Here is a 20484-nt window from a genome sequence, read left to right as displayed (position 1 = left end):
TTGACGAGTGAAATTAAGGGATAAACTGTATTTGTTCCTCTTTCTACTACAATGCCTAGTACTGTGTTTTATGCAATGTGAGACCTCAGTGGATACTTGTTACGTGAATAAAGAGAACACAGTTATCAACACAAGATATTAAAGTCAAAGGGTCCATCTAGGTTCTACCAAGGTCTGTGACCTCTACCCTGGCTTCTCTAGCTGGACCAAATAAACTTCCATATTGTTTCCTGCTCACTGTGGTTTTGTTTCTTTCTCCTGCACTTTAGGAACCGATGAAGCCGCCATCATTGAAATCTTATCAAGCAGGACATCGAATGAGAGACAACAAATAAAACAAAAGTACAAGACAGCATACGGCAAGGTGATGCCAAGGGTCCTCAGCCATGCGCACATGGCCTTGGTCTTAACTGTCTCTTCTGCTTCCTTTGTGTTCCCAAGACAGTGAGGGATACCTTTAAAGCTTTATCTAGTTAGCCCAGGAGAAACAAAACAAGACAACTATTTAGAGCTTTAATTGACTTCAGAAAAACTGAAATGGCCTTGTCAATAGCCTGTAAAATCAATATTAACTCATTGCTTTTTCAATTGACTTCTTTTTAAATTAATCCCTCATTTTTTCCCCCATTCTTTTGGACTAATTCCACATATTAACGTATAGATAGGCCAGTAATTTGAAAATCAGCTTTCACGGGAGGGTCTTTATATAAGAATTCTTCATTTATTCAGGTGTCTTCGAAAATGATATATTCTTCATAAATGACCATTACAAAAACTAAAAAACCAAAAAGCGAAAACACTCTGTTTCATTAAGCAGCAACACCTTTTCCTTTCTTTACATTTCTTTCATTCTTATTGTTGAAAGTGTTATGTATAGAAATCTTTAAGAATATATTATCCTTTCTACAGTATTTTCTTCATTAATATATCATTAACACAATTTAACGTTTTCTTGATGTCATTAGAATGATCAGTTTACAAAATAAATATTAATTATGCTGCATTCTAATTCCAAATTTAGAAAATCTTTACAGTGTCCATAATTATATGTATAATTAGATACAGAGATAGAAATGGACTTTCTTACTTATTTGTCGCTGGGCGGGCAACCATCTCTCCAGGCTTGGTCCCCTCACAAATACAATGATAAATTTGCCTCCCATCTCAGGTTGCTGGGCGAATCAGACAGGGGAATGCTGGCACCTTCCAGCAAAGGGAAGCCCTGATAGGGATGGCTGTTTCCATCTTACAGAGAGGAAAGTGGAGCTCATCTATTTAAATGACTGATGCAAAACCACACACTTAGTAAGAAAAAGAACCAGGCCCCGAGTCTAAGTCTTCCACCTCCAGGGCCAGCCATCGCGTCTGGAGAACCCCTTGCCGTAAGAGGAGGAGCAGTTTATTTCTGCGTTGAGTGGTCCAGACAGCTGTGCGTTTGTCATTTTTCCTGCTTCTCTCCGCCCAGCGAGGCTTGTCAATGCCATTCATTGATGACACTGGTGAAGACAAGTGAAGCTTCAGTTTAGCTGCTTTGAATTGAATTGAATGACATTGAACTTTCACCCTTGTCAGTGTGCCTGACTGTAGCAGCCCCTCAAGCACTGCGTCTACTTCTATCCTGCCAATATGGAAAGTCAGGCACAGGCTTCTCAAGCTGTGGTGTAAAATCAGAGTGTGTGTGTGTGCTAAGTCATGTCTGACTCTTTGCAACCCAACAGACTGTTGCCCATAAGGCTCCTCTGTCCATGGGATTTTTCATCAAGAACACTGGAGTGGGTTGCCATTTCCTCCTCCAGAGGATCTGCCTGACCCAAAGACTGAACCTGTGTCGAATGTGTCTCCTGCATTGGCAGGAGTATTCTTGATCACCGCACCACTTAGGAAGCAGTAAAATAAAAGTAAACAGGTACAAAGTCAGAACCTTGGGCTCTGTTAGAGTGGGCACACTATAGCACAAAATCTGGAATACCTACATCTGCCAATCATTTTTTTTTAACTTTCCAATTCTCAGCTGTGTAGCAGATGGCTGAGACTACCAAAGAAGTGACTGAGAATCATATCACTAGAAGACATCTCTTGTCATTGTCGTGGTTCAGTTGTTCAGTCATGTCCAACTGTTTTGCAACCCTATGGACTGTAGTCTGCCAGGCTCCTCTGTCCATGGGGTTTCTCCAGGAAAGAATACTGGAGAGGGTTGCCATTTCCTCCTCCAGGGCATCTTCCTGACCCAGGGATTGAACCAGCATCTCCTGCATCAGTAGGCAGATTCTTTACCACTGAGCCACCAGGGAAGCCCTGGAAGACATTAGAGACAAACAAATCTAAATCCCCAAGTCAACTGAGCTCCAAAGAGACAAAGCATCCCATGGTGACACAGCTAGTTAGCAGGAAACCAGGGTTAGAGCCAAGGTATCCTGAGCTGGCTCCTATGTCCAAATAGAATGTAAACACACAGGGGTTTGTTTTCATGCTTGTGGCTTCTAAGAGCAAGCAGCTGGAATCTCTCTTCTCTGCAGTTCTACATAATGCCCATCTGACTTGAAAAACGATTTCCAGTCTTCGGTTGAATCCACACCAGAGCACTGGCCAGAGGCCTGTCTTTACAAGGTCAGGGTTAGATGCAGCAACTGCCATGGGATGAAGCTAGTAATATTAACATCACAACCCACTTTTGAGGCAGCAGATCCCAGGGCCTCGGATAAAAATCTTCTGGGTTTTTCTCCCAGATCTGGAACTCAAAGGTTCATTTGAGGAATAGTTGATTTGCCTTCTCTCTGAAAGTTTCATCAACATAGAATAATAATAACAGCAATAATAATAATCACTTACTGAACATCAAAAATGTGCCAGGCACTGTGTTCAGTGTCTACAAGGACTGTCTCATTTAATTCTCCCAACAACCCTAGGAAGTGAGTCTTACTATTCTCCCCATTCTTCAAAGAAGGAAACCGATAGATGATGAAATTAGGCGCATTTCCGAGGTCACAGAATTCCATGACTGTGTTGTTAGCCATCATGCCTGGAGCTGAGTAGCCAGACCCACTTCGAGCTGTAACTTGGTCTATCGGCTTCCAGTCTGACCCACACGGAGCTGTCTCTCTGCATGAAAGTCCTGCTTTAAGGTCCTTCATTTCGGTTGGGACAACTCTAGCTGGACTGAACGTCCATTCTTGACCCTTTTCTCATTAAACCATCTAGTCAGAGGGAGGCAGGCAGGAGCAGGCAGTCTACTCGTGATTAGGGGGGCTTGCCAAAAACAGGATGCCAGGAAGAATTTCATGAACTTCCCTTTCCCAACCTGAATTCTTTCCCACATGTGTCCCTTTCAGGATTTAACAAAACACCAAAGTGGCTTTACATGGAGTTTGCCCAGGACAGTCTCCCTTTATTCCTGTTGTCCCCCTGTGACAACAGGGGACAACTATTAGTAGAGCCCCCCTTTCACTCTCAGGGCTTCCCTGGTGGCTCAGCTGGTGAAGAATCCATCTGTCAATGCAGGAGACACAGAGATACAGGTTCGATCGCTGGGTCTGGAAGATTCCCTGCAGAAGGAAATGGCAACCTACTCTAGTATTCTTGCCTGGAAAATTCCATGATAGAGGGGCCTTGTGGGCACAGTCCATGGGGTCACAAAGAGTTGGACACAACTGAGCACGCATGTGCTTTCCCTCTCAAAAGCACCCCCATCTGGCCAATGAATGATCCAGTCTACTGGAGAGGACAACTGTGTTAGTCCTCTCTATCCAAGTGTTTGTAGACGAGTCCTTTATCTTACTGAGGTTCAGTCCACGGGGATAAAGCAATAAATACCTCTCCTCTTAGGGCTGTCTTGATCAATGAGAAGGCTCTCTGAACCCTAAAGTGTTCTGCAAATGCTTGCTGTCATTGTGACTCATCTTCAGTGTCCCCAGCAGATGGATGGGCAGTCGGGTGATCACTGTCCTCCAGAGAAGGTCGCCCACCCCTGTAGAGCTCCTGTCTAGAGCGTGCCCTGGGCATCCACGGAAGGTGTCCAGCCGCTCCTGGGGTCGTGCCATGCGGAAAGCAGACACCTGTCCTTCTGACCTCAGGCCATTCTCAGTCAGGACTCCCACCGTCTCCCCACAGGACCTGGAGGAGGTGCTCAAGAGTGAGCTGAGTGGAAACTTTGAGAAGACAGCCTTGGCCCTTCTGGATCGCCCCGAGGAGTATGCTGCCCGGCAGCTGCAGAAGGCCATGAAGGGCCTGGGCACAGACGAGGCAGTGCTCATCGAGGTCCTGTGCACGAGAACCAATAAGGTGAGTCCCAGCTGAGCCCCCAGGGAGCGTCCACATGCCCGTCAGAGAGGGTTACAGCAGCCAGAAGGGAAAGTGCTCCTAGCCATCCCCTCCTCTGGCGAGCAAATGTCTGGGCAAGCAATGTGCCCACTTGGTTCACACTGGAGAGACGCCTCTTCCAATCTTCTGATGGTCAGTTTTGGTGTGACTGCCCCTGGCTTGACAGGATAGAGCCTTACAGAAGAGCTGTGTCAATCATGTTTTATTTTTCTAAAGAGATGCACGGTTTCATATGTGGGATATGAGTCCTACTTTACCTGCCCAGCCTAACTTTGCAGGTCTCCTAGCACCAATACTGCAATTAGCAATCCAAGTGTGGATGCAGGGAGCAAAGGAACGAGGCAGAGTGGTGGAAATGTGAAGGGCATCCCAGGGAACACCTGGGGCTGCCACCACCTTCCCAGAGGTTTCCATGTCCTTCTATCAGCAGCCCTCTCCCCTCGTCCCTTGGGTACATGCCATCATCTCAGGAGCTAAAAAGGACATTTGTGAAGGCCCATTCATCTTTGTTTCCAGAACCCAGAGGGGCCGTGTGTGTGTGTATTAGTTGCTCAGTCATGTCCAACTCTTTGCGACCCCATGGACTGTAGCCCGCCAGGCTCCTCTGCCCATGGAATTATCCAGGCAAGAATACTGGAGTGGGTTGCCATTCCCTTCTCCAAGGGATCTTCCTGATCCAGTGATCAAATCCCGCTCTCCTGCATTGCAGGCAGATTCTTTACCATCTGAGCCACCAGGGAAGTCCGGGGACCATGGACTTCATCAAGAGTAAAAAGGGTCCCCAGGTCCTTCTTTGGACCTCTTCTTCTGCAACATCTTCCTCCCTCTTCTGCAACATCCGTCATGTAGAGTGGGAGGTCCAGCAAGGAAATTGCCAAGAAAACCCAACAGTTCTGATTCCTCCAGGGAGGAAACAGAAGCAGCGCCTGGAGCAGACGGCGAGGAAAACCACCCCAGCGCTCTGATGCTACTGGGCTGTTAATACTTAGGCCCCAAATGTCGATGATCCAGGCTCGTTCCTTCTGCTCAGCCTGTGCTGTCCAGCCCGTTACCCAAGTCACCACCGGGATCCAGGCTACAGGAGCAAACCCCTTTCCTGAACATCCCTGGACTCCTCTTCTTCCCATAGATAATAAAACCCCTCTATTTGGGTTTAGGATGGTGGTTTAGAGGAGCGTTAGCACAGGCAGATGGCATTGCTTCTGTCCAATAACCACACAATTCTCCTTACTCAGTATCCCCATCCTTTCCAGAAGCACCAAAGTGCCAATGACCAGACAGCCAGTATCTGGGCAGCCCCCTTTGGCCAGAAGGTTAATTTGGTCATTCTTTTTCTAATCACATTTGTCCCCATGTGGTTCACCCTCAACCTAGTTTCCTTGGGGTCCTGGTCTCAAATAATGAGCAAGGCTTTTTTTTTTTTTTTCCCCAATGAAATAGATCTGACAGTAAAAAGGAGAAAAGCAGGGAGAACGCAGGCGACAGGTTCAGGCAGATCCTGGTAGTGGGTTGGAAGGAGGAGAAAGGGGAGGGGGCTGCAGAGTCTCGGGTGTTCAGCCCCCACCTCCTCCTACCCCTTCCCGCCCACCACAGCAACACCCACCTGGCTCCTCATCTTCCATCAGACCGACTCCCTTCTCCCCATCGCTGCCTCACAACTTTCACTTTAAACAGTTTGTGGGAGACGCTGTGGGGAGACACTGGCTCTTATATGCTGCTGATGCAAGTGTAAACTGAGGCAGCTCCCAAGTGGGCCCCTCGGGACAAGCCATTGAAATATACAACCACACACAGCTTTATGACTTCACTTTATTGCATTTTTACAAACTGAGTGTGTGCACCAATGCTTCTTGGAGCAGGTCTATCAGCATAATTTTTCCAACAGCGTTTGCTCACTTCTTGTCTCTGTGTCCTATTTTGGCAATTCTCACAATATTTCAAACCCTCCCCTGGCAGAAAGACGATGACTCGCTGAAGGCTCAGATGATGGCTAGCATTTTTTAGCAATAAAGTATTTTTAAATTAAGGTATGTACATTGTTTTTTCAGACACTATTGCACACTTATTAGACTATAGTAGAGTGTCAGCATAACTTTTTTCTTTTTATTTTTTTAACCTTTTATTTTATATTGCATTATAGCTGATTAACAATGTTGGGATAGTTTCAGGTAGACAGCAAAAGGACTCAACCGTACATATACATCAATGTAACTTTTGCATGTACTGGGAAACCAAAAGATTCATGTAGTTCACTTTATTATGACACTCGTTTTATCAGGGTGGCATGTGCCTGTAAGGCAGTCCTTCCCAGCACACACCCTAGGGAGAGACTTGCACTGTAGTACATAGCGAATTGTTGACTGAGTGCAGCCTTGTTTGAAGTAGAGAAAAATTGGAAACAGCCTAAATGTCCATCAGTCAGAGGCTGGCTAAATAAACTGGGGCTTACTGTAGGATGGAACATTTTGTCTCCATCTAAAAAAAAAAAAAATGCTAGGTGACTAATTGTGCATAAGCATAGCTGGACCTTAAAGACCTATTACTGAGTGAAAAAAATAAATTGAACAAATACATACAGTATTCCAGTTTTTAAACACATACACAAAACAATTCTATATATTTTCAGTAGCACAAACATATATGTACAAATGCAAAGGGAAAATATGCACAGAATTTCTAAACCTGGCTCCCTGGGGGGAAGACGGGGAGTGAGATGGAGCAAGAAGGCAGTGAATGACTATGTTAGCTTAGGGACTTCCCTGGTGGTCCAGTGGTTAAGACTGCCTTCCAGTGTAGGGTGTGTGGGTTCGATTCCTGGGTGGGGAGCTAAGATCTTCATGGCCAAGAAACTAAAACATAAAACAGAAACAGTATGGTAACAAATTCAATAAAGACTTTAAAAGTGATCCACATCGAGGAATCTTTAAAAACTAAATCAGCTTAGCTGTAATGCTTTCTCTTTTAACTAAGGATGTGTATGTGTGTTAGTCGCTCAGTCGTGTCCGACTCTTTGTGACCCCATGGACTGTGACCCAACAGCTCTTCTGTCTGTGGGATTTCCCAGGCAAGAATACTGCAGTGGGTAGCCATTCCCTTCTCCAGGGGATCTTCCCGACCCAGAGATTGAGCTCTCCCACGCTGCAGGCAGATTCTTTACCACCTAAGGCACCAGGGAAACCCCTTATCTCCACATAGCCAGGGACTTGCTGACTTGCTCTAGGCTTGGACCTTGACCTTCAGGGACTGCCCCCTTTGGAGGAAGTCATGAAGGCATCCTGTGTCCAGAAACAGGCTCTGCCTCTTATCTTGGCTGGTGTCTGCCTATCTTATCGATGAACCCTGCTCTGAAGTATTGATTTTTTTTTTATTATCTTTCCTAGGAAATCATTGCCATTAAAGAGGCCTACCAAAGGTGTAAGTGACCTTTTGTTCTGACTTTAGATAAAGAATGCTTCTTGCAAACTACCTGTGGGAAGCTAAATCTGCTTCCTCTCCTCCTTTCTTCTTCCCCTAAAGTGTTTAACAAGAGCCTTGAATCAGATGTCAAAGGTGATACAAGTGGAAGCCTAAAAGGAATTCTGGTCTCCCTGCTACAGGTAAGAGTAAAGATGCTTTATAATCTTGAGAAATAGCCCTTGGCAACAGGCAACCATGATGTAAAAGGCAATGTAGATAATAAACATTTCCTTCTCTTATTAAACTGCTACGGATGAACCACCAACCTGTCTTCTGTCCATCCAGCTCTTCTGAAATTATTCAGTGGAGATTTCCCCCCTCGTAACAATCTGCCTTGTCATTTGCAGTCTACAATCCCTTTCTGTTAGTGAGCCATCTCATTAAGCATTGCCATTTCACTTTGCCAGTAAGGAACCTCTAGGTGTATACACAGTAAGACATAGCCCGGGAGCAAGAGCCAACTCATCTGACCCCAAATAGGGTCCTTTTCATGATACAATTAACTTCCAGGCTTCACCCTGAGTCTAAGCCTGTAGGAACCGCTTGGCCAGGAAAGCAGGGTTTTCAGAACTGTCCCTGCGAGGAAGCAGCCCCCGGGCCTCCAGCCAGATGGCCTCTGACCTCTCACTGACACACCCATCTTTCTGAGCTTTGTGTGTTTCCTCTGATTACTCTCCATGTGGAGAGATCAATAGCAGAGAACACAGAGTAAGCTTGAGCTATAGCAGGAAGACTACATGAATGCTCTTCTGCCACATAACAAACTACTGCAGACTTAGCAACAACACGGACCTATGATCTAGCAGTTTCCATGGGCCAGGGCTCCTGTTACAGGTTAGTTGAGTCCTTGGCTCAGGGTCTCAATGGGCTGGAATCAAGGGCTGCCATCTCCTGTGAGGCCTGGGGTCCTCTCCTGAGCTGACTGGCCGTTTTCAGATTTCAGTTCTCTGTGGCTGTAAGACTGATGTTCCTGTTTTCTTGCTAGCTGTCAACTAAAAAGACCCTCAGTTCCTAGAGGCTACACAGTCCCTTGTTACGTGGCCCCAGAGAGAGTTCAGAGCATGGCTATATGGTTTCTTCCAGACCAGTGTGAGCTCATCTCTCTGACTTCTTCCATCTCTGACCTCTCAGAGCTCACCTGATTGGCTCAGACCTACCCAGGACAACTGATTAGGGACCTTAATTACATCTGCAAACATCCCTGGTGCCACATAAACATAACACCATCTCAGGGGTGATACCTCACCATGTTTACAGGTCTTGCCCACACTCAAAGGGAGGGGATTAGACAAGAGAGTGGGCCATCGGGGTCACCTTAGAATTCCACCTGCCACTAAGGGCTTACGTGAGACCTCCAAGACCTTCCATGACCAACATCCGGGTTCTTCAGAACGGGGACCCTGAGAAATGCAACTTGATATTTTGGAAGGAAGACGGATAGCTTCCCAGAAGACTCATTCTAGGGGGACATCATGAGGTTTCTTAGAGGTCAGACGGGTTTGTGAGTGACCCTGGTTTCTACAAAAAAAAAAAAAAAGGAAAAATGTGCTGTCACAGAAGCTACTCTGTTTATCAGTTGTGCCCAAAAGATGGCAGCAAAGAGCAGTGCTGCCACTTTGCCAGGCTGGGTCTAATTTTCAGGCCACCGCTCTGAAATCACCCCTTCTCGAAGACTTTCCCTTTTTTGTTTTCTGTGGTCAAGCAGGAACTCAAGTTAATAACAATGTGTTGATTTTTCGAGGCTAATCGTGATGAGGGAGACAATGTGGACAAAGACCTAGCTGGGCAGGATGCCAAAGAGCTGTATGACGTAAGTGTGCGGGCGTGCCAGTCTCTGCAAATGGTTTTCTTTCATTTAACACGATTTTCAACAATTATGTCTTTCTTTTATGTGAATTGGAATTACTTGGGAAATAACTAAGATCTTGAAAGTATTTTTCATCTATACTGTCTTCGTGAACCTAAAAGAATTGCTTATTCTAATCTTTTACTCTGGGGTTAACCACCTCAGATCCATTTTGGAGTAAGGGGATGTATAAATAATATAAATAGATAGGTGAGGTATACTTGTGGGTTAGAAATTGAAAGCATTAGGTCAATCAATATGACTTCTCTTCAGTGTATGTTTTATTGTTTCCTGTGAGTGAGGCCTGGTCACAGCTGTGTATATTTGGTCTTTTTGCAAAAGTTGTTTTCAAAATGTTTGCACTCGGTCCTCTAGGCAGGGGAAGGCCGCTGGGGCACTGAGGAGCTTGCCTTCAATGAACTCCTGGCCAAGAGAAGCCACAAGCAGTTACGAGCCACCTTTCAAGCCTACCAAACTGTAAGTGATTCAGCACTAAGGCAAGGAGTTCACACAGTAACAGAGTCTCAAGTTATTTTTAAAAGAAGCCAAGATCTGGGATACGGAACTGAGCGGTGGGAGCAGGGGCGGGGGGTGTCTTTTATAACAGTAGTTCTCAACCACAGATAATTTTGCAAACCCTAAGGGATATTTGGGGCTTCCCAGGTGGCGCAGTGGTAAAGAATCTGCCTGCCAATGCGGGAGATGCAAGAGACTCAGGTTTGATCCCTGGGTTGGGAAGATTCCCTGGAGGAGGGCATAGCAACACACTCCAATATTCTTGCCTAGCAAATCCCATGGACAGAGAAGCCTGGTGGACTACAGTCCTAGGGTCACAGAGAGTTGGACATGACTGAGCACACACACACGCGCGTGCACACAAGGAATTATTTGATCATGTCTGGAAATATGTCATAACCAGGTGTGTTGGGGGGAGCAGTGCTATTGGCATCTAGAGGGTCAAGACCAGGGATGCTGTTAAACATCTCACAATGAACAGGACAGCTCCCCACAACAGGCACCCATTTGGCCCCAGTGCAGTGCTGAGGCTGGGAAACCCCACTTTGCAGCAGAGGCTAGGACAGCAGGTCAAGTTTAGGAGCAAAGCCCTAGAGTCAGAGGACCCAGGTTCAAATCCTGGTTTTACTGTAACAAGTGAACAGACGTCTCCATCCTCATTTATGAAAAGAGACCCTGAACATCATCTTTCCAACCTCATGGGATTATTTTAAGAGTTAAATAAGATGAATATAAAAGGCTCAGGACAGTATCTGGCTTGTAGTAAGCATACAAATGTTTGCCCTTATTTTTATTCCAATTGACAATTGGCTAGACAGTGCCTGAGACAGATACAATAATACCTCAGAGATACGTTCCTGAAAAGATGTGTACAAATTGCTCTTATACAATTATTTTTTAATCTGATGATCATTTTAAGCCAACAAGGTGAGTTAGCTATTTCAAGGCACTTAGTAGTTAGTCCCTCCCTGAAAATCAGTCTTTAATTCCAAGAAGGCTTTTGTGGAATATCAGATATTTTGGGGTCTAGTATTTTTTATTTGTGGAGTGTTTTTAACTATTCAAAGCACATCTGTGCCCTGTGTCTCATTTCAATTTCACAACAATACTGTAACTCGAATGTAGGCTCAACAGCCATTGTTACCCACAACTGCTGGACAAGGGAAATCTTTTATGAGTAAGGAGCCATCTGTAACTTATCAGGACCACACAGTAAGTCAGTAGCAGAAAGTGGATGAGAGCTCCAAGATTCCCCAGCCTGAGCTCCTACCTCGGCTAGAGCTGGCCGCTCCTCACTCAGAATAGCGTTTCCGACGTGTTGCCAGCAGATGAAAAGACAAGAAAGCTTTGGAATTTTATCATTACTGTATATAAGCCTTTAGGGCCCTCTGCTTTCAAATCGTGCCCAGAGTCCTGATCAAAGGCAGCTCACCCTGAACTCCCCTGGCCTTTGGGCCTGGAGCTAAGTAGCCTGAGCTGGAAGCCTTCTCCATGACCTAGAGCCTCTTCCCATTAGACAGGGGCCATGGATGGAGGTTCTTGGGGTGGTTGTCATTGGGCATCACTATAGAAACACACATACATGTGTGTGTGCACGTGTGTGTACACATGAGTTACTGACGATCTAAGGATACTCCCTAAGCCAATTGTTCTTAAAGTTAATCCTGAATCAGCTGAATCAGTATCACTTGAGAACATACTTAAAACAAGAATTCTTAATCCCCACCCTGGATCAACTGAATCAGATTCCCTGAGGTTGGGGTCCTACAATCTGTGTTTTAATAAATCTTCTAGATCCTGAAGCATGTTAAAGTTTAAGAAGTCTGCTCTAGGCTACTAGCTGTATGACCCTGGACAAATTACTAAGGGTTCTGTGCCTCAATTTCCCCATCTGTAAAATAGGGATAATAATGTACCTGCTTCACAGAGTCAGTAAGGATTAAATGAATAACAGATTTAAAGCATTTAGTGCTTGGCATGCAGTAGGTGCTCAGCTAACATTAGCAGTTAGTAGGAATCTCCCTGTGTGAACCAATAGCATCAAAAACCAGCTGAAACTCAGATGGAAAAGAAGACAATCTACTGATCTGAGGATTCTTTACATGAAACCAGCTTTAAAATGCTATTAATACCTATTTGCCTATTCCAAAAAACCTTGCTGGAACATCATTCTTCTTCATCTTTATCACTGATTTTGAGGGTTCACCATGACCATGATCTTGGGAATTTGGCTCCATAAATTTTCTCATGGTCTCTGGCTAAAAGCACTAATATGCTAGAGTCAGATCATTGAAGTCTATTATGTGACATAGGTTGTGCTGGCATAGAGTTGAATTTTAATTTTTGGCACAAAAACTTTGCCCTTGATTTGTCCTCTAAACTTGAATCTTAACTGCTGACGCTGTCAGAAATCCCAGCCCAAACAACAAAGCTTCCCAACTGTGCTGCATCGTGAAAAGTTATTGCTCTTCACAAGTCTACCAAACACGAGAGGCTTATAGAGTTACGACGTGGCCAAACAGGGCTCAGTGTAAAGTGTAGGTACACATACCCTCAGCCCCAGGTCACTTCCTTCCCACCGCACCCCGCATCACTTCTCCCCTCCCTTTCCAAAGTTTTTCTAAGCCCATTCCAGAGCTTTTAGCCCTTTAACTTTTATAATTAAAACCAGAGTGCCTATGATTCTGCTGCGGGCATGTGGTCAATCAGGGGCACCGGTTTTAAAAGAAAAAAATATCTCCCCTATTCTTCTAATAATCTCTCCACAGACAATGCTACCTGGTAAACTAGAAGCCTCTGAGGCTTGTCTGGAATCCACCCTGGCAATGTGTTTTTGTACTGAGATCACAAAACCGGGTTTTGTCCAAAGAGCCCCCTAAGAATTAAGTGTTCCAGTGGGAAGCATGCCATTTGCAAAGGAGAGTCCTAGTACCTTGGGCCAGTGGATTGTTTTCCATTTGTGTTCAGTGGAGCCTCTGGAGGTGCTTTGGGAGCTATCAGGAGGGGATAGGGTCAAGAGACAGGCAGAGAAGAAAGGACAATGCCATCTCCTTGTAGCTCATAAATAGCGCCCCCTGGAGATGGGCAGCGATGAGACTTAGAGAATGGGAACCTGGCGTCTAGGGCTGGGGTCAGGAACCCCTCCCCCACCTCCCTAGAACAGCTCTGCTTTCCTGCTTTTATCTGTTGTGTAGACTGAGATGCTGTAGAAAATTTAAAAACACTGTTTTGGCCCAGTATTAACAATAAAAACAGAAAGTGGTTTAGTGTGAGGATTTTTTTTTTTTTTTAAGTAAACACAGACCTGTGTGAATACAATCTCCTTTTGTAACACAACCTCCTTCAACAGAACAAGAACGCTGTTCATGGGAAAGTGAGAGCGGTTTCTTCTGAAATACTAGCTCCCGCATCCAACCCCTAAACAACTGAGGACAGCTAAGAAAGGGACAGGACTGAAAGCCCCTCAACCCAACTCCCATCTTATCTAGGTCCACTCCACACCAGACCTCTAGATGGGCCAACTATGATGAGGCGATCAAGCGACGGGTTCATTAAATTCAGACCCTCCTCCCCTGCATCCATCGTGCTCCCACCACAAAGAATATGTTGTTTACCAGGATTTTCAGAATAAGCTCTGCTGGTGTGTCCTCAAAGGCCCCAGTTATTTATAGACTCACAGTTGTGTCATATCCTCAAAAGATAATTTCTAGGAAAGAAGTTTCAGTATTTCTAATGCTTAACTGCATTTCCCAAACCTGAAGGTTCTCCTTTCTCTTTACATGCCTGCCCTGAGCTTGGACCAGGCAGTACTTGTGCTAAGTGTGGTCACAATTTACTCTAAACTTCAGCTTCTATAAATATTTGGAAGGAAACCTAACATGTAATGCTAGCAGAATGATAGGCGAGCTGGGAGTGAATATAAGATCATTCGCAGTCTCCCCAGAGGGAAGGAAATTGGCATTTGACATGGTCAGCCCCCCTACATGTCCCCCACCCTGCTCCTAGCCCACGTAGCCCTATCGTATCAGAAACATTAAACCAAGTCCTTGCCGCGAACTTCACAGCCTCTACCTATGTCGCCCAGACTGTAGCCGCCTGAGCTCCCGGTCTCAGTTTACAACAGAGGATATGATTATAACCACAGCCTCCTGAAAAACTGGAAATGGAAAGAGTTTTTATAAACACATAGGAAACTCACGTACTATAGAAACACAAAGAATGTTGTTTCGGTATTTATTTATTGTTCTTCCACTCCCTGATTCTTACGGAGGAGGAAACTGAGGCTGAGGGAGTGGTCCTGCCTGGGGTCACGTCCATTAGGGGTCAAATCTCCCTCGGCCATGAGAGTCCCCACTTGAATGGTGGGGGAGTACCACCCCCAGCCCTGCAAGGAATGAGGCCAGGTGGGAGTTTCAAAGTTTCCTTGGTCATTGCATGACCAAATCTGGGTGAGTCTTTTCATGGAGGAACAAGCCTCCAGTGCACCACAGCCAAGAGCAAAAGCTGGACTAACAGCAAGACTTTCTCTATCCAGCTCATCGGCAAAGACATCGAAGAGGCCATTGAGGCAGAAACATCAGGAGACCTGCAGAAGGCCTACTTAACACTCGGTAAGTAAAGCCAGGAGAGCCCCTGACTTCGGTAAGGCTCCCTGGAACCAGACTCAGAGACAGAGGTTTGCGTTCAGGAAGACTTCAGGTAATAGTCTGGGAACCACAGCATATCTAAGCAGCCTTGAGAAGGGAGAGAATGGGTGTGATGCAGCTGCAACTGGAACTTCTCTGGTCCCCAGGAAGCCCTGAAGTCAGGATGTCTGAAGTGGAGGCAAGGGTCCCAGGCCTTCACACCCCACACCGAGCAGCTGCCTGGCTGCACCCACAGGGCACGTGCAGCCTCGGGGAAGCCACCTACCTGCTTTGACTCGTAATGCGTACGACCCAGTCACTCCCTCCCTCCTGAGAAGCTGCTCAGCTGTGAGCAGCCAGCATGTAACACTGCCTGAGTGCCAGGGTCCTGAAGACAGAAGCTTTGGGGCACACCACAGCATCCACTACGGTCCCACTGGGACTGTGGGTCCCCAGCAACAACCATCAACAGCCTGGGACCACTGTCTAGTCTCAGGGCCACATGGGCTCACAGGACACACACTAGAAAACACTCAGGTTCTGATCCGTGAACAAGTTTTCGCAGGTGCCTGATGGCTCGAGGGTGACCTTTTCCATTTGTTTCCCTTCAGCATTGGAATGAATGAGGTCTGTTTAGAAAGCAAGGGGGAGGAGACCAGATCATGGCCATGCCAAGCAAACGCCAGGCCCTTCTCTCCAGGCGTTGCCCGTAAGGCAGGAAATAGCAGAGAGATGGGTACTGGGCTGTGACTGGCAGGCTCCTTTCTCATGTCTGCAAGTCCTGGAAGGAAGGCATTGTCCATTGTCCACACTCCAGTGGCGCGGAGGCCAGGGCAGCATCCCAAATGGCACAAGAAATGGAGAGAATATTCCCAGAAGAAGAGGAAGAACCAAAAAAGCAGCCTCTGGAAGCTAAAAAATGTCCTCTTGCTGCCAAACTCTTTTGTTTTCCTTTTTTTTTTTTTATGGGACCTTTGGGAGCAATGTCAGCAATTGATTATTTTTTCAATCCATCAACATTTTGAATTCAAACTAGCAGCTCTGCTGTTGTGATCCAATACAGAGGCCTGAGCATCCTTAATGTTGCTCCTGTCCCACTATGGATACACACAGATGACTGCCCTTAGGATTTTAAGGATGAGTGTCTCAAGTAAACAGAGAGATCTACTCATGGCCCAGCTACAAGGCTCCAAATCCTTTCTGTACTTGCAGTTGTAAAGAATTAGGAAAACACCAGAATTCAGTCAGAAGTTTTATATCAATCTTTATTGATACTAAGTATTACTGGTAATAAAACCATTCAAGTTTGTAACATTTACTTAGCATCTGCCTGGGCCAGGGGTTGTGCCAGGCATGGAAATCAGAGGGAAATATGTCCAGTTCCTCTTCTTAAGAAGCATCAAGTTATGACAAATACACACAAATCAATGGCCTGAACTATAGTAAAGATAAAAATGGGCTTCTCTGATGGCTTAGCAGGTAAAGAATCCACCTGCAAAGCAGGAGACACAAGAGATGCGAGTTTGATCCCTGAGTCAGGAAGATTCCCCTGGAGAAGGAAATGGCAACCCCTTCCAGTATTCTTGCCTGGAAAATCCCCATGGACAGAGAAGCCTGGCAGACTACAGATAGGATTGCAAAGAGTCAGACACAACTGGGCACACATGCATAAGCACAAATGCTCACAGATAAGAGCAATTAGAGCGAAGCAGGTAGAGAGGAAGGAAAGGGCCCATCCGACAGCTGGGGGACTGTGAAATGCAGTAGTTAGGTGGACTCCCCTGGCAGCAAATAAAAAAGAGATCAGAAAAGACCTTGAAAATGAACCACGAAGAGAGTGGAACATGATTCCATAACTAAATTCTCTAGACACTTCCCCACCCTGCTCCTGCCTAACTTGTAAAGATGCCAGTGTGAAGTTAAAATTGAGGAGGAGGTGTTTATGAGACCAAATGTTTCCCACTGCTCACAGTCTCTGGAACAGCTGTTCTCAAAGTGGGGTCTGATGACACCCTGCATCAGAACCACCTGGGGGAAGGAGACGTGAAAATGCAGTTTTCAGAGTCCCAGTCCAGGTCACCCACTTAGAACTTTCAGGAATTCAGCCCAAAGCCACACCTTTACAAGCTCCCCGTGTGGTTGTCTTACTTTCCCTGGAGTTTGAGAATCCCTGCTCTGCATGCCCAGAGGAGCAGGGGACACAGCAGGGCATCTGGCTGCCCTGCACCCACAGCCACAAACAGTTTTATTCCCATATCCTCCTGAGCTGTGTGAGCATGCATGCTAAATTGCTTTAGTCGTGTCTGACTCTGCGTGACCCTGTGGACTGCAACCCACCAGGCTCCTCTGTCTATGGGATTCTCTAGGCAAGAATACTAGAGTGGGTTGCCATGTACTCCTCCGAGGAATCTTCCCGATGTAGGGATCGAACCCGCACCTCCTGTGACTCCTGCTTTGCAGGCGGGTTCTTTACCACTGAGCCGTCTGGGAAATCCTCCCAAGCTAGCCTCATCCAAACTTTTGGGGCATTCCTGAAGCTGTGAACAGCAGGGCTCGTTCACCAGGCATAACCTGTACACAGCAGCAAAGTTGGGAATTTTCTCCCCAAAGTATCAGGAAGAAGGAATCCAAGGGAGAAGTCACCACTAGTGTAGGCTCAGAACACACTGACATCAGGCAGATGATTATTTCAACATCAATTAATACAAATGCATGGCAGAGGGTCCTCAGGAAAATCTTGTGAGGTCACCAGCTCAGAATGCCTGGGAGGGGGATGCCACAGTGAGTCTCAGATACACTGCTCCTCAAATTGCCAGGTTCACCCCCAAAACCACCACCAATTCAGCAGCTTGTGGATTCAGACGCCTGGGTCTGGGCTTCTCCACTGACACTCTGGTGGCCACCACATGACCTAAAAAATAAGGAAACAGACCCCCAAGCTAGACTCTGCTTTCCTAGTTCTGTTCCTCCCTCTGGCTTATAAGCATCAATCCCATTGTCAATTACCTAGAAAACAAGAGTTCTCATTACAGGACATGGTAAGGATGCGCATTCCACACTTATGCTGCATTTATTACTTATTACTTATCCCTAACATCAAAAATTGATGCTTTTGAACTGTGGTGTTGGAGAAGACTCTTGAGAGTCCCTTGAACTGCAAGGAGATCCAACCAGTCCATCCTAAAGGAGATCAGTCCTGGGTGTTCATTGGAAGGACTGATGCTGAAGCTGAAACTCCAATACTTTGGCCACCTCATGCGAAGAGTTGACTCATTGGAAAAGACCCTGACGCTGGGAGGGATTGGGGGCAGGAGGAGAAGGGGACGACAGAGGATGAGATGGCTGGATGGCATCACCGAGTCGATGGACATGAGTTTGGGTAGACTCGGGAGTTGGTGATGGACAGGGAGGCCTGGCGTGCTGCGATTCATGGGGTCGCAGAGTTGGACGCAACCAAGCGACTGAACTGAACATCAAAAATGTTCATTGTTCAAGGCAAAACATCAACAACATAAACAGAAAAGAGTTCATTCCCCCAAAGTGTTAGACTCCTATGAACCTTGGAGGAGGGGGGACAAACCAAGATTTATCCCTAGGAGCAGAGGTACACCCCATTCCCTGATGGGTGAATAGAGACCATACTTTGTTCATTTGTGGACTAGATCATACTTCATTCATTTCTGACTGGGGCAGGGCTCGAAAAGAGCAATTAGCAGCGTCACAGGAAGATGCTGTGTAGACAGGACTAAATATTTCATCAAGCCCACATTCCAGACCACACACGATGAAGGGTGTGGGGATTTCAGAAAAGATTCAGAGATGAAGCTCACACCTAAAACCCAGTGATGAAAAACGAAGGGAAGGAAGTTTGCCTAGCACGGCAGGTCAGAGGATCACAGTGCAACTGAATCAGTCTTCAAGATTATCAAGTTTTATTGTGGAGAGGTTGCCGGCCAGTCTGTGTTCCCCATCGCGGGCTTCCCTGGTGGCTCAGTCGGTAAAGAATCCACCTGCAATGCAGGAGACCTGAGTTTGATCCCTGGGTCAGGAAGATCCCCTGGAGAAGGGAATGGCAACCCTCTCTGGTATTCTTGCCTGGAAAATCCCATGGACAGAGGAGCCTGGCAGGCTATAGTCCATGGAATCACAAGAGTCGGACATGACTTAGAGACTAAACAACCACTGTGTTTCCCCTCTAGACCTGACTCTGGCATCAGAGATTTCTCTTAAAGATGAGAAGGCATTTCTGCTGGTGAGAATTGTGAAAATTGCAGGGAGAGCCTGAGGGTGCCCACAACGCTCCTCCTCCTCCCCAGGGTCTTCAGGGAATAGGAGAGGTTCTTATGTGTCTGAAGGGGACTTGGTCGAAGAGTCGGGTGCCCTGACTGTGGGGGAATCTTCCAGATCCTTTACCAACAGTGTGAAGTCTGCGCCTTTCAAAGGTCATGATTCCATCCGCTCCAAGGGCAGTCAGCTCTGCTCCTCCCCAGCGTCTCTCTGTTCTTGAACAAAACATGACTGCCTCATGCTCTCTTTCCCTCTGTCCTGTGCAGTGAGGAGTGCCCGGGACCTCCAGGGCTACTTTGCTGACCGTCTGTACAAGTCCATGAAGGGTGCGGGCACCGATGAGAAGACCCTCATTGACATCATTGTGACCCGGGCTGAGGTAAGACGCATTTGGCTCCACCTTCTTGTTTTGCCACCACGGATGTCATCAACAGGTCATTTTTATTAAGGGTCTATCTACAGAGATGGCCCTTGCTTCCCCAGACTTTGTGGAGGACATTGTGCTGGGCTCCAGTCGGTTTCTTTTTATAAAAATACAATAACGAGAGCGGCTTCTATGTCTTTTCTTTTTTTGTCTTTGTTTTCCTGCACTGTGGGGCATGTGAGATCTTAGTTTCTGGACCAGGGATCAAACCCACGCCACCTGCAGTGGAAGTGCAGAGTCTTGACCACTGGACCCCCAGGGAAGTCGGCAGCTTCTATTTCTGCCATCGGTGCCTCCAGAGAGCTTGGGGTGGAGGGGCTGGTCTGGGTAGTGAAGCTCATTTTTAAGGGCTTCCCTGGTGGCTCAGACGGTAAACAATCTGTCTGCCACGTGGGAGACCCTGGTTCAATCTCTGGGACAGGAAGATCCCCTGGAGAAGGCAATTCCTACCCACTCCAGTATTCTTGCCTGGAGAATTCCATGGACAGAGGAGTCTGGTGGGCTACAGGCCAGGGGTTGCAAAAGGTTGGACACGACTGAGCAACTAACACTTTCACTTGGCAACAGACTGGTCACCCAGCAGCAGAGACTTTGCAAGTCCTTTCCAGACTCCTGAGTTAGGCCTTTATTTCCTTAAACACACCCCCGAAGCACAATTCTGCACAAAAACCACGTCAGTACAAGACAAGGTTTCCAACTCTTTTTAAAATTAGTGATCCCCGCACGAGGGAGCCTTTTTAGACCTCATTTTTTCCTAATCCTTATTCCCCTCCAAGAAATGTTAACATGGCATACACTGTATATCTGTTTAGGTTCCTTATGTATATACATAGTTACATTTACATTAAAAGATTCAGATTTTTTTCAGCCTCTAAGAACCAATTTTGCCCCTTTTGGGAGCATTATCACCCCGCTCTGAGACTACCTGAGCATAACAAAGGCCCAGGGAGAGGAATAGCCAAAAAAGTTTGGAAGCAACTGTCAAGACTCAGATTCGGAATACAGGGCCTCAG

At 46.4% G+C, this 20484-nt stretch overlaps 1 protein-coding gene across 3 annotated transcripts in view; it reads left to right on the top strand.

The window, feature by feature from the left end:
• The window catches only part of ANXA13 (annexin A13), a 55590-nt gene that overhangs the window by 31302 nt on the left and 3804 nt on the right, over window positions 1-20484 (top strand). For all 3 annotated transcript variants that reach the window (XM_043483906.1, XM_043483908.1, XM_043483907.1), the window contains 8 exons: window positions 270-364; window positions 4108-4278; window positions 7698-7731; window positions 7834-7913; window positions 9515-9583; window positions 9995-10096; window positions 14670-14745; window positions 19314-19426. In XM_043483906.1, the coding sequence (XP_043339841.1) occupies window positions 270-364; window positions 4108-4278; window positions 7698-7731; window positions 7834-7913; window positions 9515-9583; window positions 9995-10096; window positions 14670-14745; window positions 19314-19426 (740 nt within the window). The remainder of the gene's footprint in view (window positions 1-269; window positions 365-4107; window positions 4279-7697; window positions 7732-7833; window positions 7914-9514; window positions 9584-9994; window positions 10097-14669; window positions 14746-19313; window positions 19427-20484) is intronic.

The sequence above is a fragment of the Cervus canadensis genome, chromosome 12, assembly GCF_019320065.1.
Source record: "Cervus canadensis isolate Bull #8, Minnesota chromosome 12, ASM1932006v1, whole genome shotgun sequence".
NCBI lineage: Eukaryota > Metazoa > Chordata > Mammalia > Artiodactyla > Cervidae > Cervus > Cervus canadensis.
This window is presented reverse-complemented; position numbering and strand designations above follow the sequence as displayed.